The sequence below is a fragment of the Scyliorhinus torazame genome, chromosome 12 (genome assembly GCF_047496885.1).
Source record: "Scyliorhinus torazame isolate Kashiwa2021f chromosome 12, sScyTor2.1, whole genome shotgun sequence".
NCBI lineage: Eukaryota > Metazoa > Chordata > Chondrichthyes > Carcharhiniformes > Scyliorhinidae > Scyliorhinus > Scyliorhinus torazame.
In genome coordinates this window covers 52,443,424-52,470,157 of record NC_092718.1, presented here as the reverse complement: position 1 = coordinate 52,470,157, position 26,734 = coordinate 52,443,424, and the positions used below count along the sequence as shown (strand labels likewise).

The 26,734-nt window shown below is 52.3% G+C and overlaps 1 protein-coding gene across 2 annotated transcripts in view; it reads left to right on the top strand.

The window, feature by feature from the left end:
* Window positions 1-26,734, top strand: part of LOC140386399 (RNA polymerase II elongation factor ELL) — a 173,162-nt gene that overhangs the window by 95,312 nt on the left and 51,116 nt on the right. For both annotated transcript variants that reach the window (XM_072468700.1, XM_072468699.1), the window contains exons 4-5: window positions 1,007-1,170; window positions 3,905-4,170. In XM_072468700.1, coding sequence (XP_072324801.1) covers window positions 1,007-1,170; window positions 3,905-4,170 — 430 coding nt within the window. The remainder of the gene's footprint in view (window positions 1-1,006; window positions 1,171-3,904; window positions 4,171-26,734) is intronic.

Sequence of the window (26,734 nt, the reverse complement as noted above, 5' to 3'; positions counted from 1 at the left end):
CCGGATCCTCCCGCGCCCGAGGACTCAACTAGATGGCCTCCCAGCCAGGTCCTGCCGTATGGGACCATGTCCATTTCACGCTGGCAGGACTGGCCAGGAACTGAGGGCTTCTCGGCCCATTGGGGCCCGGAGAATTGCCGGGAAGGGGGGGGGGGCTGCTGCCAACGGCCCCCGACTGGCATGGCGTAAACCCCGCCCCTGCCAAAAATCAGCACCGGAGAATATGGCAGCCGGCGTCGGAGCGGCGGGGCGGGATTCACGCCGACCCCCGGGGATTCATCGACTCGGCGGGGGGGTCGGCGAATCCCGCCCCATATGTCCGGATTAAACTCCATGTTTATAATATTTTTTTTAAACAACTGTGAGTTAAAATATAATTATCTGGTTGATGTATACGACTGTCTGTTTAAATGTGGACATTTTAATTGTGGAGTCTGTGTCCAAATTCATGCGGAATGCTTAGAAACTGAGGAAAATGTTGTGCCCCTTCACGTCACAATTTATTAGACTTAAATTTGCTTCTCAGCAAGTCAGTAGACATTTTTCATTTGAAGATTTCTTTTGTTTTTCTCACAAAGAACAATTTATTTATTAATTATTTTTATTTGAAGGGCTGATGATCTGCAGGTAGTGATGGTAGACCCAATGGATAGGAATATCTTTAAGGCACAAAGGCCCAACCATTGCCTAGTCAATGCATTATTTGTATGTGAGAATTGCAGAGTGAACTTCAGAGAACAAGAACAACCATACCAGACGATAGGTAACCTCATATTAGATCAGATTAAAGTACAATTACAACACTTCGAAATATATCTATTTCTGATGATGTGGTTTTGTGTGTGTGCATGTGTGTCCAAATTATTTTTTTAAATGACATTGTATCCATTTTTTCATTTTTATTAAAGGTTTAACAGAAGAATAGAGTATTTTGGATAGGATCAATATTTGTTGAAGGATGTGTTGCTGAGTCTCTGTTTTGTTCTGCTTTTGTTGTTTAAACCAGTTTTGAAAGAGACCAACTTGATTGCCTGGGGAGTATTCAAGATAAAATCACAGTCTGTGCCACTGATGACTCTTACCAGATGACTCGAGAACGAATGTCACAAGTAGAGAAGGAGTCATGGAGTCGAACAACTATAGAAATTAAACCAGGGTCGTCATGTCAAGGTATAAATACTACACTAATGAAATGATAGTCTGTACATATTCAATTCTTGATTCAACAAAATGTACCAAACTCGTATCAGATAGCTAATCTAATAATTTGTTTCCTGCAGAAATATACCTTGTGGTGCTTATGGTTTGTTGCTGAATCTCCAACTTGGCAAGTTTATTGAAAACAAAATTGTGCCTGGACACAAAAATGCAGCTGTAGCGTCATTGCCCCAAAATTCATGGGCGAGATTCTCTGACCCCCCGTGGGTCGGAGAATCGCCGGGGGCTGGCGTGAATCCTGCCCCCGCTGGTTGCCAAATTCTCCGGCACCGGAGATTCGGTGGGGGCAGGAATCGCGCCGCGCCGGTTGGCGCCCCCCCCCCCCCCCGCGATTCTCCGGCCCGGATGGGCCGAAGTCCCGCTGCTAGAATGCCTGTCCCGCCGGCGTGAATTAAACCACCTACCTTACCGGCGGGACAAGGCGGCGCGGGCGGGTTCCGGGGTCCTGGGGGGGGGCGCGGGTCGATCTGGCCCGCGATCGGGGCCCACCGATCCGCGGGCGGGCCTGTGCCATGGGGGCACTCTTTTCCTTCCGCCTTCGCCACGGTCTCCACCATGGCGGAGGCGGAAGAGACTCCCTCCACAGCGCATGCGCGGGGATGCCGTGAGCGGCCGCTAATGCTCCCGCGCATGCGCCGCCCGGCAATGTCATTTCTGCGCCAGCTGGCGGGGCGGAAATCAGTCCGGCGCGGGCCTAGCCCCTCAAGGTTAGGGCTCAGCCAGTCAAGGGGCGGAGGATTCCGCACCTTTGGGGCGGCGCGATGCCCGACTGATTTGCGCCGTTTTTGGCGCCGGTCGGCGGACATCGCGCCGATACCGGAGAATTTTACCCCATATGTCTGTTGTCACTGCTGATACATATTTCCTCATTTATTTTTATTGGAAGTTCGTTTAGAAATGTATGAATGTGCACCTAATTCAGCATTGTCAATTTTTTTTCAGAATAAAAGTTTCAGAATGACTAAAGTGCTGATAACATTTTATTTATTCAACCTGCACATTGGTGCTTGTGCAACTTCATTCTGGTAACTAGATAAAGATAGAGTAGGGGCAAAGTGGTCTCTTAATAACCTATATATAACATACCTGCAATTATGATAACGTAATTGTTCTACTTTCCATTGAATGGCAAATGCTGCATGCTTTAGGAGCGATCTCCAGTTAGTTTACTGAACAGTTGCAGCACAAATTAAGTAAGAAGTCTTACAACACCAAGTTAAAGTCCAACAGGTTTGTTTCTAATCACTAGCTTTCGGAGCACTGCTACTTCCTCAGGGCTTTGCCATGGCTGGCGCGGAAATATGAAATGTAAATCATTAAACCGTGAACTCCATTTTAAATACCAACCTGAAATAATTTTGTAGTTCAATACAAATTCCATGTTTCTGTTCTAAATATGAAAACATTACTTTGAATCCTTAAATATTTCCTGCCGTTGAATGATTACAAAAACAAGTCATACCTTAACTTGTCTTTGAATTAGTGTTTCTGCTCCTGTAAAAATCAGTCTCTTGTAAAACCGACCACGTGATTTATAAAAACGTAAGTTTTCGCTCTTCAAGTAAGAGTGAACCCTAGCTTTAAGGGAGCAAAGCCGCAAAATTTTGCAACCAAAGGGTTATGTGAGGTTGGGAAGAGGGAAGCCATTGCTTTAAAAATAATAATAATAATAATCTTTATTGTCACAAGTAGGCTTACATTACCACTGCAGTGAAGCCACTAAAAATTCCCTAGTCGCCACAGCCCTGCGCCTGTTCGGGTACACAGAAGGAGAATTTAGAATGTCCAAATTACCTAACAGCACGTCTTTCGGGACTTGTGGGAGGAAACCGGAGCACCCGGAGGAAACCCACACAGACACAGGGAGAACGTGCAAACTCCACACAGACAGTGACCCAAGTCGGGAATCGAACCTGAGACCCTTGAACTGTGAAGCAACAGTGCTATCCACTGTGCTACCGTGCCTGGGCTGAAACTGGAAAGGCGATAGTGAAACTATCCAAATGCCACTCAATGCGGGTATTGATTGCAAAAATAACTCCTCGTCATAAAAATTACAAAGAGGTAATCATAATGATGAGCTAGTATCTGACATAAACACTGATTTATTTTCATTTTAAACAGGGAGGGCATATTGACTGAAACTTTGCATAGTGCAACAATACAAGGTGGGCTGACTGATGTATCATTCAAAAACTAGTAAATGAAGGATATTTTTATAAAATACACAAGAAATGTAATTAGTTATTTTTGCAGCAGCATATGGTTAGGAATATTGAGCAGTGGGTCAGGCCTTTAAGTTTATTTAACAGATGTCAGCGCACTTTTATAATGAGTTTAAAAACTATTTAAAATATTTTCGCCGTATCTCAGCTTTCTAGTTACTACTATTCACCCTATCCATTCATTATAGCAAAACCCAAACACATGTCAATCCCTCGAAATATTACCCAGTTGACACTATGACCTTTGGCCAAAAGTATTGGACTCAAAAATTCAACGTTTACACCAGTATATGCAGTCAATCTTATATTGTAATTATTCGTGGTGCATAAGTCAATTCAGTAGCTTGTTGATTCATTGCAGCCTACTGTAATCTTCCCTTTATATAAAGAAGGCCATGTTAATCTTTTTTTGGTTATCGAGCATGTTTATCACATGTTTAAAATCCAGCTTTGCTTCCCAGGTGTGCGAAAGCCAGTCCATAGTCGGAAGCAAGCCGCAAGCCAAGCTGCTGATGGTATTCCGCTAAGAAAACATTCTCCAACCATGAATCCATGCTTTGGAATGAAGAAAACCAATGCCAGTACGGTTACCCAAAGGGCTCTCAAAGATCGTGTCATCCACCTTTTGGCTTTGAAGCCATATAAAAAGCCTGAACTTATTCTCTGGTTGGAGAGAGAGAAAGCTAACCCAAAGGACAAAGCTGACCTATCATTTGTATTGGAACAGGTGAGATAAACAAAGAGAGAATTTGAATTTGTGTAGCACTTTTCCCGACCTCAAGATGAGCCAATGAAATTTTTTGAAGTATAGTCACTGTTGTAACATAAGGAAATGAGGTAGCTAATGTGCGCACAACAATGTCACACAAAACAGCGTTGGGATGGACAAGTTAATCTACTTTGGGAATGTTGACTGAGGGATAAATATTTGCCAGGGCACCAACAGGATCTGCTGGTCGTCTTGCAGGTGTGCCATGAAATCTTGTAAATCCACCTGAGAGAGCTGACTGTGCTTCAATTTAATGTCTCATTGAAACGACAGAGCTCTGACTATGTTTGAAGCCATTATCTTCTCGCTCAGACCAAAGCGCTACCACTGAACCACGCTGGAAATTTGATATTGGAAGCCATTATAATCTAAATGGTGTCCAGTGAAAAGAGTAAGGCACTCGAGCTGACTTATAGGCCAGGATTTTGCAGTCACATTCGGTGCCATTGCAAATCCCGCAATTGCCGCTAAATCTCATGAAAGGCCAAAAATGGGATTTGCACTGGTGAGATTTTGGAATGCAATCTTCCCAGGCCCTTCCCAATGACGCAATCAGGTTCACGCTCAGGGAGCCTGGCTGCTTCCAGGTTCAGGAGTCCAATGGGTCAGGGAACGTACTGGTGTTTTCCACCTGTGGCACCAACCTGACTGTCTCTCTCTCAAGCGCTCATTCTCTTTCTCAAGCGCTCATTCTGTCTCTCGTTCTCGTTCTCTCTCTCATTCTCGTTCTCTCTCTCGTTCTCTCTCTTGTTCACTCACTCTCTCACAGTCTCACATTCTCTCAAGCTCTTTTTCTCTCTCTCTCTCTCTCTCTCTCTCTCTCTCATATCCCTTACAAGTAACCAAGCGATATTGTTATGGAATCAGTGGAACTGACTATTCTTCTTAGTATAGCGCTAGAGGAGCACAGATTCCAGCAATAAAGGACACCCAGGGAAGACCCACTGACAAGAGAGCAGGGTGCTGCAGGGCAGACTTGGGCCAGAGGCTGCATCAGCCGTACAGGTGGCACGAAGAAGATAGAGGGTGTACAGGACCCAAGTGGCATTCATGGAGCTGTCAGCCAACATGTGCCATAGACTCCGCCTCACCATGGAGAATGTGCAGTACTTGTGCCACAACCTTGCTGACTTGGCACTCTGTGGCAGCACAGGACACCCACTCCCTGTGCCCATGAAGGGTACTGCAGCCCTCAACGTTTTAAATAATGGGACATTCCAGGGCTCCACCTGTGGCATCCCACAGGCATCCGCCAATAGTGATCTCTATGCAAGGGCTTTGGTCTTTTCATTTTGGCCTGGACCTTGCCCAGCAAGACGAGAGGGCTACATGATTCGCCACCATAGCTGATCTACCACAGATACAGGGGGTGATTGACTGTACACATGTCGCTCTCCACGCCCTGAGTCATCAGGGAGTCCTCTTCATAAACAGAAAGGGGGTCCACTCTCTCAATGAGCAGCTGGTGTGTGGCCACCAAATGCGATTCATACATGTTTGTGCATGTTTTCCGGGGAGTATGCATGATAGTTAGATCTTCAGGCTATCACAGATCCCTGGCATTCTCGAGGGTTACCCCATGCTGCAGGGATGGCTTGTAGGGGACAAGGGATATCCCCTGAGCTCTTGGCTGATGACGAGGCTCACAGTGTCACTCGATCTGTGATAAAGTGGTTCATCGGCCTTTTGAAGAAACTTTTCCACTGCCTTGACAGTCCGGTGGCGCCCTCCAGTACAGCCCCCAGACGATCTCTCACATTGTGGTGGTCTGCTGTGCTCTGCAGCGGGGTGATTGCCCTCATGAAGAACAACTGGCGAAGTGTCACGTATCCTCGGATGAGGAGGATGTTGAGAGATTTGAGGAAGACGCCGTTGGGGATATGGAGGCTAGGAGGGGGTGAGGGTGCGCATGGAGGATGAGTGACATCCTCATCACCTCCCACTTCGTGGAGTTGGACCAGCATGTTGTCCAACAGCGCAACAAGGCCCCCCCCACCCTCCCCAAAAGGATGTTGTAACCACTCTGTGAGAGATATTTCATCAGGGTGCTGGGCCTGGGGAGTCCTTGATTGCCTGATGCCCAGTCAATGCAGGAGGGTGATGATAACTTGCAGTGAAGAATGGTCTGTGATGCTCCTCAGCTATTGCTAATGTCTGACTCCTGTCTGTTCGCTGCTGGCACGCTGACTCCCCGACTCACGAGTGAGGTTCAGCCCTACTTCCTTTGTCCCTTAGCTCTAGATGGGGATGAGGGGCGAGAGTCTAGGGTTTACCAAATTATCCCTGAGTCATATCACTGCGAATGAAATATTCGCAATGAGTGGGCCTAACTGTCTGCCTGACCTTGAGCGCCAGTGAAAAGAACTGTGTGCAGATGGTGGTAGCGCCATGCCACTGGTTAAAGATCCTCAGGCGTTAAGGTGGTGAAGAACAATAATATTTAATTCAGTGATGTGCAGATGTTACAAGTGGTAATGACCTCCCCCAACTAACTATTCCTAACTTTAACCATGCCCATGCTGTGCCCCTATAATTCCTTGCACTTGCGAACCATCTCACTATGTCTGGATATATCCCCAGAATGTGTGTCAGAGGTGGAGGCGGCCTGCTGCCTTCCACATCCTATTGCCCAAGATTCCCTTGGCGGGCGTCCTCTGGAGGGCCCTGGCCTACTTTCGGGTGGCACTGGTGTTGCCTCAGGAAGGATGGATTCAGATTGACTGGTCACTCCAATAATCTCCTGGGTGGAAGGCCCCCGGATGTGCTCCAGTGAATCCTCCTTCCAGCAGTTTGGGGGCCCCTGGGTTACTCCATGGGATGGAGGGGCAGCTGGAGTGAGCCCCAGAGGCCTGACATTGCCTGCACCATGCTGTTGAAGGCCTCAGTCTTAGTCCTCAGGGACTAAGCCATGCTTCAGAGGTTGCCTGTCATGGATCTGACCTCTTGCTCCAGACATTTCCCTGCGGGTGTCACCCTTGCAGTGTTGGCCTGTGTGCAGTGCTTCTCTGGCAACATCGTCTGCGGCGGAAGGCTTTGGGACTCCTCCATTCGACCTTGTATTTGCAGGAGTGTCGTTGACACCACTTCCTGGTATTCCCGGCTCTGTCTTTGCATCTCCAGCTGCAACGTGTCCAATGTCATGGTACCTGGATGGGCACAGCTGAGTCATGGGATCCAGCAGATGTCCCATTGTCGGATCACTGGGACGCTCCTGTCTCCATCTGATGTGCATCAGAAGCTGTGTGGTGCTCACAGATAGTGAGCCAGAAGCCTGCCTGGTAAGTTCACCCACAAAGGTGCCTCTATGATAGTGGATGGTGCACGTGAAAGCTGTGACGCATCATCCATGTCCTCCTCCAGGGGTTTCTCCGAGGTGATGTCGGGCTGGACAGTGGGGCACTTCTGGTTAACGTGCCAGGCTCTTTGGTTGATGTTCCTACAAGGCAAGGAACATGGTTTTAGTTTGTGGCCTGGTCAAGGATTGGTACTACTGAGAACTCACTTGAGACTGGCCATCGGGATGATGGTGCAGTGGCTCCTCACTTTCCTCTTGCAGATCCACCTTGCGTTCAGCGCAGGCCTGCTCCTGCTCCTCCACTGTGCCTTCTATGCCCTCTCCTTGTATGTAGTCAGGATCCTCAGTTCAGGCATCCCACCGCCCGTTTTCTCACTTGTAGCAGTTGTGGGTGAGCTTCTCGTGCAGAAACACAAATGGGGATAATGTGAGCTTGATGCCTGGCGGGTCAGAGGTCGATGGCGCCTCCATGTGTGGGCACTGTGCAGGGAGGCGTTCTGATGAGGCAAGCAAGGGGATAGTTTGAGGATGCCGATGGGAGGTTGGATCCTGGGGCCTTGCGAAGTGATGACATGTTGATCGAGGTGACATTAGGGCAACCCGGTAGCATTGTGGATAGCACAATTGCTTCACAGCTCCAGGGTCCCAGGTTCGATTCCGGCTTGGGTCACTGTCTGTGCGGAGTTTGCACATCCTCCCCGTGTGTGCGTGGGTTTCCTCCGGGTGCTCCGGTTTCCTCCCACAGTCCAAAGATGTGCAGGTTAGGTGGATTGGCCATGATAAATTGCCCTTAGTGTTCAAAATTGCCCTTAGTGTTGGGTGGGGTTACTGGGTTATGGGGATCGGGTGGAGGTGTTGACCTTGGGTAGGGTGCTCTTTCCAAGAGCCGGTGCAGTCTCGATGGGCCGAATGGCCTCCTTCTGCACTGTAGATTCTATGTTAATCTATGTTAATTAGGGGGTGATGGAAGGGTTGAGTACAGAGAGGAGCCAAGGAGCACTCACCCTGGCTCATCGGAGTTGGCCATTCATCTTTTTATTGCATTGCCCACCCGTCCTCTTAGTTAAACTACTGGCGTTGACCAATGCTGCTACCTTCTCCCAGGCGAGATTTGACACCTTTCTCGAGAGTCTCCTGCCAGCCCGAGGGTATATTGTCGCCCGCCGCTCCTCCATGGTACCCAGCAAATGGCTGAGGGCCCGCTCCGTAAATCTAGGAGCTAGCTTCCGAGATGCCATCCTTCTGGCTTGGATAAGAGCAAGTGCTGTGGACCTGTTTAAATGTAGCTTCATTGATGTGCTCAGATGGCTCCTGGGTGGGCGAGCCAGACGCTTCGTTCCTCAGGCGTGGTGTGTAGTAATTTAATTTCCATTTTGAAAAATTATTCCTTACTACGAATCAAAATATTGCACTTCTAATAAGATTCCGCGCCAGTGTTTAAGTTGCATGATTTCTGCATCAAAATTTAAGACCAATTTTAGTAGCTTTGCACATTAATCTATTTAGTGCTGCATTTTTTGGAATTCACAATTTTGAAAACAAAAAATTCACAAGTTACAGAAGCCAGATGGAATGATCATCTGAGTCAAGCATCCATTTACTTTAGTATGAATTTACAATACACTGGGGATAATCAGGAGTTGGTTTTGCAGGATTGTGGAAGTGGGAGGATATATTTTTGGTGTTAAGGATGTTCCATCAAATCCTACGATAGAAATGAAACCATACTCTGACTTTTCAAATAGAAGACATTGTACAGCTCCAGCCTCAATTTCAAGATAAGGCCAAGGCTTAATGAAATGTTCTTTAATAGTCTGGATATGAAGAAAATACTTCTGTCTTTCTTTTGAATGTTCATCTTTCTTGCCTCAGTTGACTCCCTGGGCGAAATTCTCCTACCCGCCCCGCCACATTTCTGCACCGACCGGCCGGCGGGAGTCTCTGTAACACCAGCCGGTCAATGGGGTTTCCCATTGTGGGGCAGCCCCACGCCGTCGGGAAACCCCCGGGCGCCGGCAGAACGGAGACTCCCGCCGGCGGAGAATGACGCTCCCTGTTTCAAGATCTTGGGCGAGATTCTCCGACCCCCCGCCGGGTCGGAGAATCGCCGGGGGCTGGCGTGAATCCCGCCCCCGCCGGTTGCCGAATTCTCCGGCGCCAGAGATTCGGCGGGGGGGAGTCATGCCGAGCTGGTTGGCGGGCCCCCCCCCGGCGATTCTCCGGCCCGGATGGGCCGAAGTCCCGCTGCTAGGATGCCTGTCCCGCCGGTGTGGATTAAACCACCTCTCTTAGCGGCGGGACAAGGCGGCGCGGGCGGGCTCCGGGGTCCTGGGGGGGGCAAGGGGCGATCTGGCCCCAGGGGGTGCCCCCACGGTGGCCTGGCCCGCGATCGGGGCCCACCAATCCGCGGGCGGGCTTGTGCCGTGGGGGCACTCTTATCCTTCCGCCTTCGCCATGGTCTCCACCATGGCGGAGGCGGAAGAGACTCCCTCCACAGCGCATGCGCAGGGATGCTGTGAGCGGCCGCTAATGCTCCCGCGCAATGGCCGCCCGGAGATGTCATTTCTGCGCCAGCTGTTGGGGCACCAAAGTGGGAGGATATATTTTTGGTGTTAAGGATGTTCCATCAAATCCTACGATAGAAATGAAACCATACTCTGACTTTTCAAATAGAAGACATTGTACAGCTCCAGCCTCAATTTCAAGATAAGGCCAAGGCTTAATGAAATGTTCTTTAATAGTCTGGATATGAAGAAAATACTTCTGTCTTTCTTTTGAATGTTCATCTTTCTTGCCTCAGTTGACTCCCTGGGCGAAATTCTCCTACCCGCCCCGCCACATTTCTGCGCCGACCGGCCGGCGGGAGTCTCTGTAACACCGGCCGGTCAATGGGGTTTCCCATTGTGGGGCAGCCCCACGCCGTCGGGAAACCCCCGGGCGCCGGCAGAATGGAGACTCCCGCCGGCGGAGAATGACGCTCCCTGTTTCAAGATCTTGGGCGAGATTCTCCGACCCCCCGCCGGGTCGGAGAATCGCCGGGGGCTGGCGTGAATCCCGCCCCCGCCGGTTGCCGAATTCTCCGGCGCCAGAGATTCGGCGGGGGGGGGAGTCATGCCGAGCTGGTTGGCGGGCCCCCCCCCCGGCGATTCTCCGGCCCGGATGGGCCGAAGTCCCGCTGCTAGGATGCCTGTCCCGCCGGTGTGGATTAAACCACCTCTCTTAGCGGCGGGACAAGGCGGCGCGGGCGGGCTCCGGGGTCCTGGGGGGGGGCGCAGGGCGATCTGGCCCCAGGGGGTGCCCCCACGGTGGCCTGGTCCGCGATCGGGGCCCACCAATCCGCGGGCGGGCTTGTGCCGTGGGGGCACTCTTATCCTTCCGCCTTCGCCATGGTCTCCACCATGGCGGAGGCGGAAGAGACTCCCTCCACAGCGCATGCGCAGGGATGCTGTGAGCGGCCGCTAATGCTCCCGCGCAATGGCCGCCCGGAGATGTCATTTCTGCGCCAGCTGTTGGGGCACCAAAGGCATTTTCCGCCAGCTGGCGGGGCGGAAATTAGTCCGGCGCGGGCCTAGCCCCTCAAGGTTGGGGCTGGGCCTCCCCAAAATGCGAAGGATTCCGCACCTTTGGGGCGGCGCAATGCCCGACTGATTTGCGCCGTTTCACATCGCGCCGATACCGGAGAAGTTCACCCCTTATCCTATGCCACTTTTAAGCTGCTACTTTATCAGGAATGATTGGCAGTAAATTGTAGTCCATGTTTCCCTCCTGTGGGGAACTGTTCTGCTGTACTCAAATAATTCAAGGGAGACGAATATGGCATGTTGCACAACTTTGTGCAATATATGTTAGTGTGTTGCCAAATATTTTAATAAAATTATATAGTGGAACACAATCGGCGAGATTCTCCGACCCCCCCCGCCGTGTCGGCGAATCGCCGGGGGTTGGTGTGAACCCAGCCCCTGCCGGTTGCCGAATTCTCCGTCACCGGAGATTCGGCTGGGGCGGGAATTGCGCCGCGCCGGTTGGCGGCCCCCCCCCCCCCCCCACGGTCTCCACCATGGCGGAGGCGGAAGAGACCCCCTCAACTGCGTATGCGCGGGGATGCCGTGAGCGGCCGCTGACGCTCCCGCGCATGCGCTGCCCGGCAAAGTCATTTCCGCGCCAAAGGCCTTTCCCGCCAGCTGGCCAATATTCTGTTTGACATTAAGTGTAGCATTACTAAATGTTTTTTGACAAGATTGTTACAAATTTGTCTGTAATTCTCAATTTCCTGATACATTTCAACCTGTGCTATTTCGTAGAATGAATTATTTTGTTTAATCTCAGTATGCAGCTTCCGAACTTGACCCCTAGTCATTTCAGTGTTTTCTTAAAATATGTCATTCAAACTTCGATTTAAGTGTTCAATGAATTATGTCTTTGAAACTCTTCAGTTTATAAAACTCAAATATGCAACTAACTCCACACAAATAAAAACAAAACTCTCTCTGACTTGTTGCTGGAGCAATTAGTATGCTCACATATTGTTCAAATAAAAAGTTCTTCTAAATGCTTCACAATGTTACAAAACCACCTCTGGAGAAAATGTTGCAGGTGTTCTGGTTAGACTGAGCAAGGGTTTAGTGGAAATCTATTTCCAGAAGTAACAGACGCTCTGACATGCTATTAAGAAGCCTTAAGAGAAAAAAAAATAAGATGTTAATTGGTAGATCACATAATTAATTAACGCAAATTAATTTCAAAGGGAATATAACCTGGAGGAAGAAACTCCTTGCCAATAGGAATAATTGGCAACATTCAGTACTTAAATGCAAAAAGTATCTGTCGCCTGACAGCAGAGCCACAACGGACACGGTGTTTGCCATTCCACTATTTTTACCTGCCTGTTCTCTGGGAATAGCTGACAGTCCATCTGTTTTCCAATTTGATTCAGTATTGGTTTAATTGACGTTTTCATGATGAGCATGTTTGTGCATATAAACAACTCCAAATCCTTTCACCTGTGTCTATTCATAGAACTGTTGCTCTAACTAGAGACATCACTGTACAATGTACCCTTCTTTTTATACACATACACTCGCTCATTTCTTTCTCATTTTTTTCTCGGCACAATTTAATAACACTTTTGTAACAATGGTTATGCCAAGAGGTTTTAACACTTGTCCCCAATGTGCCTTGAGGCATTTAGCCATTTCATTGATGTTATTCCAATGTCACTTCTACTAGGGTGGCACGGTAGAACAGTGGTTAGCACTGTTGTTTCACAGCACCAAGGACCCGGGTTCGATTCCCAGCTTGGGTCAATGACTGTGCGGAGTCTGCACATTCTCCTATGTCTGCGTGGGTGCTCCAGTTTCCTCCCAAAAGTCCTGAAAAATATGCTTGTTAGGTGAATTGGACATTCTGAATTCTTCCTCAGTGTACCCAAACAGGTGCCGAAGTGGGACGAGGGGATTTTCACAGTAACTTCATTGTAGTGTTAATGTAAGCCTACTTGTGACATTAATTTTTAAAAAAATTTTAAAAATAAATTTAGATTACCCAATTATTTTTTCCAATTAAGGGGCAATTTAGCGTGGCCAATCCACCTACGCTGCACATTTTTGGGTTGCGGGGGCAAAACCCACGCAGACACGGGAGAATGTGCAAACTCCACATGGACAGTGACCCAGAGCCGGGATCGAACCTGGGACCTCAGCGCCGTGAGGCAGCTGTGCTAACCAAAGATGTGCAGGTTAGGTGGATTGGCCATGCTAAATTGCCCTTAGTGTCCAAAATTGCCCTTAGTGTTGGGTGGGGTTACTGGGATATGGGGATAGGGTGGAGGTGTGGGCTTAGGTAGGGTGCTCTTTCAAAGAGCCGGTGCAGACTCGATGGGCCGAATGGCCTCCTTCTGCACTGTAAATTCTATGATACTAGGCCACCGTACTTATGACACTAATAATAATAAACATTACTTCTAATAGGTAACATTAACTATTAAGTGCTCCCTCCACTCTAACCAGTTCATGTCTGCCAACCTTCTTGTGTTTGTTTCCCAAGTTTTGCTTATGTTGATTCAAAATTCTACCATTATTTTACCTCTCCTGTTTCTCCCAATTCTTTTTTAAATTTAGTGTACCCAATTATAATTTTTTTCCAATTAAGGGTCAATTTAGCATGGCCAATCCAACTAACCTGCACATCTTTGGGTTGTGGGGGTGAAACCCACTCAGACATGGGGAGAATGTGCAAACTCCGCACAGACAGTGACCCAGGGTCGGGATTCGAACCCGGGTCCTCAGCGCCGCAGTCCCAGTGCTAACCACTGCACCACATGCCGCCCCTCTCCCAATTCTAACTTCAATTCCAGATGTAGTTTTAGAAAAATTCCCAACCTCACAGCATGAATATCACATTGGCACGCAACCCATTCACAATCCTTCGCCCTGGCCTGGCCTCTTTCTTTGGCTTAATGGCCCCACTCAATAGAAGCATTGCTACTACCCGAACCACTTTAAAAAAATTTGCAGCCCTGCTTGAGGGAGTCTCTCTGAGCTGTTGACCGGTCCCATTGCTTTACTTCCTTGCCTTGCTGTGGGGAAACCCTTCTACCACCAGGCCAATTGTTAGGCCTTTTCTAGCCACCAAAGCACCACTGTTCAGCCCTGAATTCAGCTTGTAATGCTGGCAGTTCAGCCCAGTGCCCACCTCCACACCAGCCCCAATAACCCTCCAATATCAGTTACTAATCCTGCCTCCTTGTTCTTCTCACCTTGTTTGCACAATTTAAGAAGTAGCTTTATTTTGTTTACTGTACTTTCAAAGAGGAAAAGAATGCCCTCAGTCATGTTTAAAGTTGCGTGATTTCTAATGTATGTGGAACAAAAATTATTGAAGAAGTTACTTTATGTCAAGGAATAGCAGACATTTCACCATTTCTAACAAATTTATTCGCCCGACAGATTCAGCATCTCAAATCAGTACATGCAGATACTTGTTCTGAGTGATTGATCCTTGCAGATGATTGTAGTTAGGATTTTTTTAAACAAATATTTCTCTGTGTTCATGCCTTATAATAATTTAACTATTGCTTTGCTTTTTATTTATTGTACCATCCAAAGTCAAATTCTAATCCCACATGCAAAACGTGTTAAAATTCAAATTTTGATAATGCAAAACACTTCAACAATAACTCTAATGCCAATTACTCTTTGTCTATTTGTGTCACAAGCACAGTTAAAAAGCATAGCATTCCCAATAGCCAGCATTGTAGAAACATCACTAGGCTATAGCATTTCTATCTCTGTCTATCTTTTTCTGAATCTAAATATGGTTGCATATTTAGGCAAATATATAAAATGTCATAGGTATGAAAGGCGCATCTTGTATTTATACCGTACACATTGAACATCTGGGGCTGGATTCTCCGCCCTGCCGCGCAGCATTTCTATTTCACCCCGCCAGTGGGATGCTCCGTTAACCCGACTAGTCAATGGGGTTTTCCATTCTGGGGCAGCCCCACGCTTTAAGGAAATCCCCGGGCTGCCAGCAAAACGGAGCAACCTGCCGGCGGAGAATCCAGCTCCTGAAGTCAAAATATGCCTGTTCTGAGAGACAGTTGAAGACAACTGCAATTAGGATTTATCTTTTTACAAATAATTCTCATGTGTTCACAAACTCTGGGCAAATTAACTATTTCTTTACATTTTATATATTGTATCCGGCATGGTAATCACATTGGACAGTATTATACGTGGATAGTCAACATCACATAAGTACCAGTTTGCTTAAATATATTCACAGAACAGCAGAATGGTATTCTGGTCTCATTGGGAATCGACCAATGACAAACGGCAGCTTAAAAAGTACCGGTAAGAGGAAAGAAAACAGTTTGCCTCTAATCAATCTCAAAAGGCACCTAATCATAAATTAGACTTTATGCTCTTAAAGGGAGACCTGGGGCGGGATTCTCCGACCCGGGTCGGCGAATCGCCGGGGGCTGGCGTGAATCCCGCCCCTGCCGGTTGCCAAAGTCTCCCGCACCGGAGATTCGGCGGGGGCGGGAATCGCGCCGCGCCGGTTGGCGGGCACCCCCACGCGATTCTCCGGCCCGGATGGGCCGAAGTCCCTCCGCTAAAATGCCTGTCCCGCCGGCGTAAATTAAACCAGCTACCTTACCAGCGGGACAAGGCAGCGCGGGCGGGCTCCGGGGTCCTGGGGGGGGCGATCTGGCCCCGGGGGGGTGCCCCCACGGTGGCCTGGCCCGCGATCGGGGCCCACAGATCCGCGGGCGGGCCTGTGCCGTGGGGGCACTCTTTCCCTTCCGCCTCCGCCACGGTCTCCACCATGGCGGAGGCGAAAGAGACTCCCTCCACTGCGCATGCGTGGGAATGCCGTCAGCGGCCGCTAACGCTCCCGCGCATGCGCCGCCCGGAGATGTAATTTCCGCGCCAGCTGGCGGGGCACCAAAGGCCTTTTCCGCCAGCTGGCGGGGCGGAAATTCGTCCGGCGCCGGCCTAGCCCCTTAAGGTTGGTGCTCGGCCCCCAAAGATGCGGAGCATTCCGCACCTTTGGGGCGGCGCGATGCCTGACTGATTTGCGCCGTGTTGGGCGCCAGTCAGCGGACATCGGCTGTTTCCGGAGAATTTTGCCCCAGATCTGGGGCATTCTACCATAATAACAAAGTAATAGACTATGCATCACATTGTATAAAGCCCTAGTTTTATACAACCACTGATTTTCTCAAAAGTAGGAGAGGTGTACTCGTAGTTTAGCTTGTGTACTCGTAGTACTCGTAGGTGTACTCGTAGTTTAGCATCAGGATTTGCATACATAATATGGAGTTTTTTGTACTTAATTGTTTTTGTGTGGGTACAATATAAATAAGTTGTCGACTGAATAATCTTTTAAAAACTAACATATTGCTCAAGTAGAACCCTCAGGAGCTATCAGAATAACCCTGGGCGGGATTCTCCTTTTGGGGGACTAAGTCCCCACGCCCGCCGGAAAACGGGCGAGAATCACTCCAGACTTTTTCCTCGAAAGTCCGGGGTGATTCCCCATTTTCCAGAGGGCTAGCAGGACCCCGGCGTGCATCCCGCAGCTCTGGCTGTCGGTGGGTCCCTGCTGTACTGGCCGCGCATGTGCATGGCGGCCCACCTCGGCGTGGGCGCCGCCGACAGTGGGCCCACGCGGAGGAAGATAGGTTGCTCCCAGATCGCGATCTCCCACCGATCGGTGGCCCCCAATCACGGGCCTTCCCGTCAAGGCCCCCCACCCAGTGTCCGATACCCACGCCCCCCCACCATAACACCCACATCAGCCGCGACTCCGAGTTCCCGTCAGGTGGAACCACATTAGAATCACGGCGGCGGGCACTTGGCCCATCGAGCGCAGAGAATCGCCGAGGGGGTGGGGGAAATTTTCCAATGGCCCCCGAACGCCACCACGTCGATTGCGTGCGGGCAAATGGCGGCGATTCTCCGGTCGCCGGAGAATCGCGTGCCGTCGTGCGAGCCTATTTTGGGCAATTCTCCGCCCCCGCGCCGAGCACGACTTCAGCGCGGAGGGTCGGAGAATCAAGCCCCCTGTATTTTTTCTCATTTAATGGTGCTCTGATGGAACCCATTTTGAATGCAACGTCTGGTAAAATGAAGTTGATGTTTAATACACAGCATCTGTTATCTGTAAACATAGCATAAATGCAATGTAAAATATCTAAGTTATAATACTGTATATTAAATAGTTAATGCAAGACACATGGGGCGAAATTCTCCTACCGGCCCCGCCACATTTCTGCCCCGACCCGCCGGCTGGAGTCTCCGTAACACCGGCCGGTCAATGGGGTTTCCCATTGTGGGGCAGCCCCACGCCGTCGGGAAACCCCGGGCGCCGGCAAAACGGAGACTCCCGCCGGCAGAGAATGACGTCCATGCATCTGTCTCCCATCGGGCGGCTAAGTGCCGACGCCGGCGTAAAAACGGGGGTGTTTTACTCCGGCGTCGGCGCCCGTTCTGAGACCCGATTCTCCGGGCAACAGTGGGGTAGCACGGCGCTGGAGTGGCCCACGCCGCTCCAGCTGGCGATCCCTGCATGAACCCAGCGCAGTTGGCCCGGCGACAACTAACGCATGCGCAGTGGCCTTCTTCCCCACGCCGGCTCCGACACCAAATGGCACAGGGCTACAGGACCTAGCGCAGAGGAAAGGGTGCCCCCCGACAGAGAGGCCGGACCGCCGGTTGATGGGCCCCGATCGCGGGCCAGGCCACTATGGGGGCTCTCCCCGGGGTCGGACCCCCCTCCCCCACAGGCTGCCCCCGGACCCTTCAATGCCGAGGTCCCGCTGGCTCAGAGGATGTTAGAACGGCTTTGGTGAGACTCAGCCTTTTGTTGACGGCCGCTCGGCCCATTCGGGCAGGAGAATCGGCGCGCCGGCCCGGGCCGGAGAGTTGGCACCTACCCCGACCGGTGCCCCACCGACCACGCCGGCCCCAGTGGCGCCAATTCTCCGCTCTGCGGATAATCGCGTCCCGGCATCGGGGCGGCGTGGCACGGGGGGTCGGAGAATTCCACCCCTTATTTCTGGTTACACAGTTTATATCAACATTTAACATTGATAATCCATAGTTAAATTTTAAGAACTATGTTGTTATCTTTATCGGAGACTCGCCGGGGGGGGGGGGGGCCGCCAACCGGCGCGGTGTGATTCCTGCCCCCGCCGAATCTCCGGTGCCGGAGAATTCGGCAACCGGCGGGGGCGGGATTCACGCCATCCCCCGCCGATTCTCCGACCCGGAGGGATGGGGGGGGTGAGTGCCGGGTGCGGGGGGATGAGTGCCGGGTGCGGGGGGATGAGTGCCGGGTACGGGGGATGAGTGCCGGGGACAGGGGGTGCGAGGGCAAGGGAGTTTGTCCGCCTGGCCAGGGGCCATCCTCCAACAGTCGCGCCCATGCAGCCCATGCCACCTGGCTGGGGGGAGGGGGGGTACGTCTCTTCCCCCCCCCCCCACCGCAGGCCGTCATGTTTTCTGATCAGCCAGCGATGTTGGCCGCCGTGGCGGCAGCCGCTATTCTCCATGTTGCCCTGGAGGAGGAGGAGGAGAGTGCCAGAGAGGCGGTGCAGGCTGCCGCAGAGGAGCATGCCGCAGAGGGGCAGGCGGCAGCCGCCCAGGCTGGAGGGACACCCGCCCGACAGGATGAGCAGCAGCAGGGGGAGCATGTAGTGGAGGAGGAACACGAGGAGGGGGAGGAGGACGTCGCGGCCCCACGGCAATGGAGGCACCCGAGGAGGCCCCGTGTGTACCGGCCCCGGCTGTCGTACCAGGACCTCAAGGACCGGGAATGCAGGAGGAGACTCCGGATTAGCTGGGAAACCGTGGCACACATCTGCCACCTGCTGGCACACCTAGCACCACGTGGCACTGGGGGGGACACCCTCTCCCCGTGTCCGTCAAGGTTACGGTGGCCCTGATCTTTTATGCCATGGGGTCATTCCAGACGCCAGCTGGGGATCTGTCCGGCATCTCGCAGACATCGGTGCACTGGTGCATCCGGGCAGTGACAGACGCCCTATATGCCATTGCGGACCGCTACATCCGCTTCCGTGTGGACCGGGCCAGCCAGGATGCCCGGGCCGTGGGCTTCTCTGCCGTGGCCGGGTTTCCCATGGTCCAGGGCGCAATCGATGGGATGCATGTCGCCGTGCGGCCAGCTGCAGATAACAGGGCCGTGTTCACCAATAGGAAGGGGACCTATTCCATGAACATCCAGGTGGTCTGCGATCACCGCATGATTATCATGCACGTCTGAGCCCGGTACCCGTGAAGTGTATATGACCCGTACGTGTTGTCACGGTCTTACATCCCCGGCATGTACGAGGGACGCCACCCCCGGCTGAGGGTCTGGTTGCTGGGTGACAGGGGTTACCCTTTGCGGTCGTGACTGATGACGCCTATACGGAGGCCACAGAATGACGCGGAGAACAGGTACAATGATGCCCATGCAGCGACAAGGGGTGTGATAGAGAGGTGCTTTGGCGTGCTCAAAATGCGTTTCAGGTGCCTGGGCCTCTCTGGGGGCGCCCTCCAGTATCCGTCAGATAGGGTCAGCCGCATCATTGTGGTGTGCTGCATCCTGCACAATATAGCCCAGCAGCGAGGCAATGTTCCGCAGGCAGAGGAGGGAGGAGTGGAGGAGCAGCAGGAAGAGGCGCAGTCCTCCCCAGATTAGGGGGATGGGGGCAATGGTCAGGGCAGACGGGCTAGACCTGGGTGGGTGGCTGTCCACCATTACCGGCTGGGCCAGCGGGCACGGGACAGGCTGATAGCCGCTCGCTTCACTGACTAGGGGGCGTGGGAATCGGCGAGTATGGCCACATACCGCTCACCATGGCAACACCCTCACCCCCCACCCCACCTGCATGCACACCACCCTTCCATTGCAGATCCACCTGCGGCACGACGGCCGGGCTCTCACGGGCGCCGGTGGAAGCGTGCCTATTGCAGGCCATGGAGGATGATGACAACCCGCTCTCCGATGATCTCCTGGCTCCACATCATTGGACGATATCTGACCCATGGCCACAGTACCACCATCCACCCAGACCATCCCTGCATGCGGCCGTGACACTGCAGCGCACAATCCTGTCCTCTGCCCGGGGGGATGGTGAGGGCGGCCCAGGGGGAAGGCGTCAGACTCACCTGAGGCCGACGTAAGACCACCCCTCACACACACACTTACGCTCAACGTACATGACACCCCCGCACGCTTCGGACAGAGCACAAAGGCAGCTTCTGTATGTGTTAAAGTGATTTTAATAACAAACAGTGCATACACGTGCCCTAGCCCCTAAAACTCGTCTGTGCCCTGCACCCGTGCCAACTTACTCAGTGTCTAATTGTTTGGCCTTACGGGCCCTTTGACTATGCCTAGGTGGTTCCCCAGACGGTACAGCAGAACTGGAGGTGGACTCCTGCGGTTCCTGCCCTCTGACTCGGGATCCCTTTGGCGGCCGTTTCCTGGAGTGTCCTGGCCTAGATGGGCCAGGCTGCGGCCCGGGCGACTGGGATGGCGAGCTGCCAGCCTGTCCTGCCCGTTGCCCACCTGATGTACCTGGGACGGAAGGGGGGGAGTCTGAGGTGCTGCAGTGTTCTTGGAGCTCCCCTACAGGGGGACCACGGAAGGGCGCCAGCAACTCCTCCTCCCTCGGGGTGCCCAATGGCCCCCAGGCCTCTACATGGGTCGGGGGTGCGAACAGACCGGCCATCCGACGCCCCTCTGACACCTGGCGCTGCCAGTCCTGGAGGCCCGTGCCGGTATCGACAAGGGTCTGCAGGTTTGCAGCCATGGAGCTCAGGGAGTTGGCCATCCCTGTCTGTGACTGTGCGACATCGGCTAGCACATGGGCAATGGCGCGATGCCCTCAGCGATGGCCTGCTGAGACTGGGCCATGGCCTGCAGGGATTGGGCCATTACCTGCTAAGACTGGGCCATGGCCTGCAGGGATTGGGCCATTGCCTGCTGAGACTGGGCCATGGCCTGCTGAGACAGGGCCACAGCGTTGAGCGCCTCTGCCATCTGCCGCTGGCGCTGGCTCTGGCTCATGGCCTCCTGTGAGAGGGCAGCCATGTCCTGGGCCACAGACGCCGCCTGCACGGAAAGCCCCAGGCCTCGCATACTGCTCCCCATGTCTGACACCGTCGCACCCATTGCCTCCACCGCGGACGCCACCCATGCGGTGTCGGCCTGGGTGGCACGCATGACCGGCACCACTCCCAGCTCCTGGACGCGGGTGCACTCCTCCACCTGCGATTGCAGCCGCTGCAAGCCGGCCGTCATCCTCTTCGTTCGTCACAGGTTCGGTGGTTGCATCGGGGCTATGGGTGGGTGTGGTAACTCCAGGAACCCAGAATCCATCTGGGCGGCAGGTGTTCACTTGCGCCAGGATGCCCTACTACCTCCCGGCCCCTCTGCTGCTCCTACCTCCACCTGCTGTACCTGTACGGCTGTGTTGTGCGCACCAGTGTGCGTACCAGACGCCTCATCACTGAAGTGCCCAACCGAGGTGAGTGTCTCTGCGACGGTGGAGGGTGTTGGAGACAACAGTGGCATTGTGTCGTGCACATTGTCCGACTCTTGAGTCCATGGTACTTTGGGGTGGCGGTTCGTCTCCACCCATCCACTCTGTGTCACTGTCCTGTATTTCGGTTTCCTGGGTAGGGGTCTCCTGGGTAGGGGTGTCCTGTGTAGAGGTGTCCTGGGTAGGGGACGCCTGGGTAGGGGTGTCCTGGGTAGAGGTGTCCTGGGTAGGGCTGTCCTGGGTAGGGGAGGGGGGATACGGGGAGGGGATACGGGGAGGGGGATAGGGGGAAGGGGGATACGAGGGAGGGGGAATATGAGGGAGAGGGGATATGGGGACGGGCTGTCGGTGGCTCACTTGCTGTTGGGCCCCCGACCTCTGCATCGGCAACCTCCTGGTCCTCAGGTCCACCAGCCAGTTCCAGGGCCCTTTCCTCATGTACGGTGAGTGGCCTCTCATTAGCTGGACCCCCTCCAGTCCTCTCATGTTCCCTATTGTTGTATGCGCGCTTCTCCTGTGGGGGGCGGGTGGGTGGCAGGGGTAAAAGGCAACAGTGTTAGGTATATGAATGTACGCCATCGGTTGCACGTATAGTGCAGAGGTTAGGGTTGGTTTCACCTGGGGGGGTGCCGCATATCGGGCAGGGGGGGGGGGGGGGGGGGGACTCACCCTGGCTGCCCTGACGAGGTCGTTCACCTTCTTGTGGCACTGGGTGCCTGTCCGTGGTGTCAGAGCCACAGCGCTGACGGCCTCTGCCACCTCCCTCCACAGACGCCGGCTGAGGCGTCGGGGGACCCTGCGGCCATGTCCGGGATACATGGACTCCCTCTTCTTCCCCACTGCGTCCAGGAGCGCCTCGATGTCGCGGTCCTGGAACCTCGGGGTTGCGCGGCGGGTGGCCATCTTGTCGGGTCTTCCGGGGTGGGGGCGGACGCTTTTGAGCCGTCACGTCATGCGGCGTCAATGACATCATGCTGCTCCTAGCCCATTCGGGGCCGGAGAATTTGCGTTGTTTGGGGGGGCCCGACGCCAGAGTGATCCGCGCCGTTTTTGGCACCGGGTCCCAGACATCGCGCCAGTTTTCGGAGAATCGCGCCCAAGGTTTATAAAAAACGAGTAGGTACTGCACAAGGACATGGAAAAGCTTGCATTTATATAATGCCTTTTCGGTCATTACAACACATTTTACAGCCAGTTAATAATTTTGAAATGTAGTCTTTGTTGTTTTGTATGCAAATATAGCAGATGATTTGTGCAACGTGCCACAAACAGCCATGAGATAAATGGTCAATTAATGATAATGTTGGTTGAAAGATAAAAGAGAAAGCTTTGATGCTTTCATATATGTAATCAGAATTGGCTAACCAAGCTTAGTGATAGCTTTTATCAGCAAAAACACAGCTTTTAACTCCTTTTGATATTTTTAAATTATCACGCAAATACAGTATTTGCAAATGCAACACTAAGCTTGTGCTCCCAAATCACCACCTTAAGGGAACTGAGGATAAAAGTGTATGAAAGTTCGGTTGGTTGCTTGCAGGTTGCAATCTGCTACAGAAATGTTTCACCTAGTGAAAATAATGTAATATATCCGATTATAATACATTAACGTGGATGATGAATCCCACACGATATCCATTTCAAATTTTAGATCAGTTGTAGCATTTGATACAAAAAACCTTCAGTAAGTTTATGTAAAAAGTTTGTAATTATCATGTCTTATCAGAATTTTGATGGCCTTTGGTGACAATAGTGACACCTTTGTCACTGGTTGGGCCAAGCAATCTTGTAAAGTTTGACATAAAGCTCTAGTTTTTAAAATTGGTTTTAGGGGTGTGGTTGATTCTGGCCACATTATTGTCCATCCCATTGTTGGGCTGGGTATTAAGTTCAATGTCAGGAGCACTGATCAAGATGAAGTAAATTGTTCTAACTTGGATGATGTTGAATTCATCAATAGTTGTTGTAGCTGTACCCATCACACTCCTCACTTTAGTCTTGTGGTTGATGTTGATACTTTGAGGGGTCAGGTGGATTTGGCCCTTTAGTTGTGGCAAATCTTCTCAGGGTCGAGGATGACTTGCTTTCACTCCTGGGAAGTGGGATCTGGGGTAAATACTGATTATAAGTTTCTGTGGCAAATAATGATATGCTTGTTCCAGTTTAGTTTGCAGTTTGTGAAATTTATGGTGGGAGACTGGGCATTGGTGGTGCAGTTGTAGATCATGGGGAGAGGGCTTTTAAAAAAATAAATTTAGAGTACCCAATTCTTTTTTCTTCCAATTAAGGGGCAATTTAGCGTGGTCAATCCACCTACCCTGCACATCTTTTGGGTTGTGGGGGTGAGACCCACATAGACACCGGGAGAATGTGCAAACTCCACTCGGACAGTGACCCGGGGCTGGGATCGAATCTGGCTCCTTGGCACAGCGAGGCAGCAGTGCTGACCACTGCATACCATGCCTAATGAGGAGAGGGCTTGACTTTCTTTTATTTGAAATGTTTATTACCAGCAAATGCTACCTGCCATTTTTCAGCAAATTTTTCTGCAGCCAATGATGTGGGCCACTTTATGATCATAAGAATTTTGAATAGAGCTGAACATTAAAATTGTAACTAACCAACTTTACTCCTAACTTAATAATGTCAATCGACAGGGTTAGATTTATCCTGTTTTTGTAGATAATGTACACTGGGCAATCTTCCACATTGGCCTCCAACCACTTGACAAACAAACTCACCCACTCAGCAATTTTGGCTGAAGAAGGTTGCATTCCAGCCAGGCTACACCATGAGTGAAGAAAGCAATGTTCAGAGTTTCCTACTCCTGTTACTTGCCGAGTTATTAGCCATAAATATCTACGAAATGTTTTAATTAAGCTGAAATTTGAAGGTTTGTGTAGAGTTGATCATGCATATATATATATATATATATATATTACATCATTACCACAAGCTAAAATGCTTAATTCTGCTGCCAGTCTCAATCTGAGAAAACTACCAAACCATTATATTTACTCTCAATCCCTTAAAGCTGGTGATATAGTATGGCTGTAGATCTTTGCTCTGTGCACAATTTGGTCCCTTATCTGAGGAAAGATGCACTGAAATTGAGGCAGTCCAGAGAAGGTTCACTAGATTGATCCCTGGTATGGAAGGATTTTCTTATGGGGAGAGGTTGAGTAGATTGGGCCTGTACACATTGGACTTTAGAATCATGATTTTGTAGAGTGCAGAAGGAGGCCATTTGGCCCATTGAATCTGCACCAACCCTGTGAAGAGCACCTCCCCTAGCCCACTCCCCTGCCCTACACCCGTAACCCCACCTAACAAAGGGGTAATTTAGCAGAAGAATGAGAAGCAATCTTATTGAGACATATAGGATTCTCAGGGTACTTCACAGGGTAGATACTGAGAGGGTGTTTCCCCTGTGGGAGAGTCTAAGGCAAGAGGGCATAATCAGTAAGAGGTCACCCATTTAAGACCGAGATGAGGAGGAAGTTCTTCTCCTAGAGGGTAGTGAAACTGGAATTCTTTACAGCCGGGAGCTTCAAGGCTGGGTCGTTAAGTATGCTGAGGTAGACAGATTTTTAATTGGTAACAGAATCAATGGTTATAGGGATAAGGCGGGAAAGTGGAGTTGAGGATTATCATACCTGATCAGTCATGATCTCATTGAACGACAGAACAGATTTAATGGGGCGAAAGGGCTACCTCTGCTCCTACATCTTGTGTCCCTAATTTGACACATGGGGCGTCATTCTCCGACCCTCCGCCGGGTCGGAGAATGGCCGTTGGCCGCCGTGAATCCCGCCCCCGCCGAAGTCTCCGCTCCCGGAGATTGGGCGGGGGCGGGAATCCGGCCGCGCCGGTTGGCGGGACCCCCCGCTGGATTCTCCGGCCCGAATGGGCCGAAGTCCCGCCCAGGAATTGCCTGTCCCGCCGGCGTAAATCAAACCTGGTATTTACCGGCGGGACCAGGCGGCGTGGGCGGGCTCCGGGGTCCTGGGGGGGGGGCGCGGGGCGATCTGACCCCGGGGGGTGCCCCCACGGTGGCCTGGCCCGCGATCGGGGCCCACCGATCCGCGGGCGGGCCTGTGCCGTGGGGGCACTCTTTCCCTTCCGCCTCCACCATGGCGGAGGCGGAAGTGACTCTCCCCACTGCGCATGCGCGGGAAACTGACAGCGGCCGCTGACGCTCCCGCGCATGCGCTGGGAAACTGACAGCGGCCGCTGACGCTCCCGCGCATGCGCCGCATTTCCACGCCAGCTGGCGGGACAACAAACGCCATTTCCGCCAGCTGGCGGGGCGGAAATCCCTCCGGCGTCGGCCTAGCCCCTCAATGTTGGGGCTAGGCCGCCAAAGATGCGGAGACTTCCGCACCTTTTTGCCGGCGCGATGCCCGTCTGATTTGCGCCGGCTTTGGCGCCAGTCGGCGGGCATCCCGCCGTTGGGGGAGAATTTTGCCCATGATGTCCTAATAACCCTCTGCAAAAGAAAAAATACCTAATGTCACTAATTTGTTACTTTGGTGAACTGAAATGCATTTTTTTAACTGACTCCGGTGTTTTACTTATTGGGCGTCATTCTCCGACCCCCCGCCGGGTCGGAGAATGGCCGTTGGCCGCCGTGAATCCCGCCCCCGCCCCCGCCGAAGTCTCCGAAGGGAGAAAAGTCGGCGGGGCGTTAATGGCGCCGCTGCCGCGGAGAATGTCACGGGTCTGCGCAAGGCAGCCGATTTTCGGCCTGCCGATATTCTCCCTTCCGGATGGGCCGAAGTCCCGTTGACGTGATGACCGTTCACGTCGACGTGAAGCAAACCCCCTTTTCATCGGCGTGACCCGGTGCTCCAGGCTCACGCCGACCAGCGAGGAGGTGAGTGACGGCCTGGGGGGTTGGCTCTGGGCAGGAAATGGCGTGGCCGCAGACTGATTGCCTGAGGAGAGGTGTGTCTCGGCTTGTGTGTGTGTGTGTGCGGCCGTGGGGGGGGGAGGGGGGGGTGGTTAGAGTAGGTTGGGCTCCGGGGGAGTGCCGGGAGGGGGTCCGTGCCGGGGTGGAGGTTGGGGGGGGGGTCCGTGCCGGGGTGGAGGTTGGGGGTTGGGGAGGGGGTCCGTGCCGGGGTGGAGGTTGGGGAGGGGGTCCGTGCCGGGGTGGAGGTTGGGGGTTG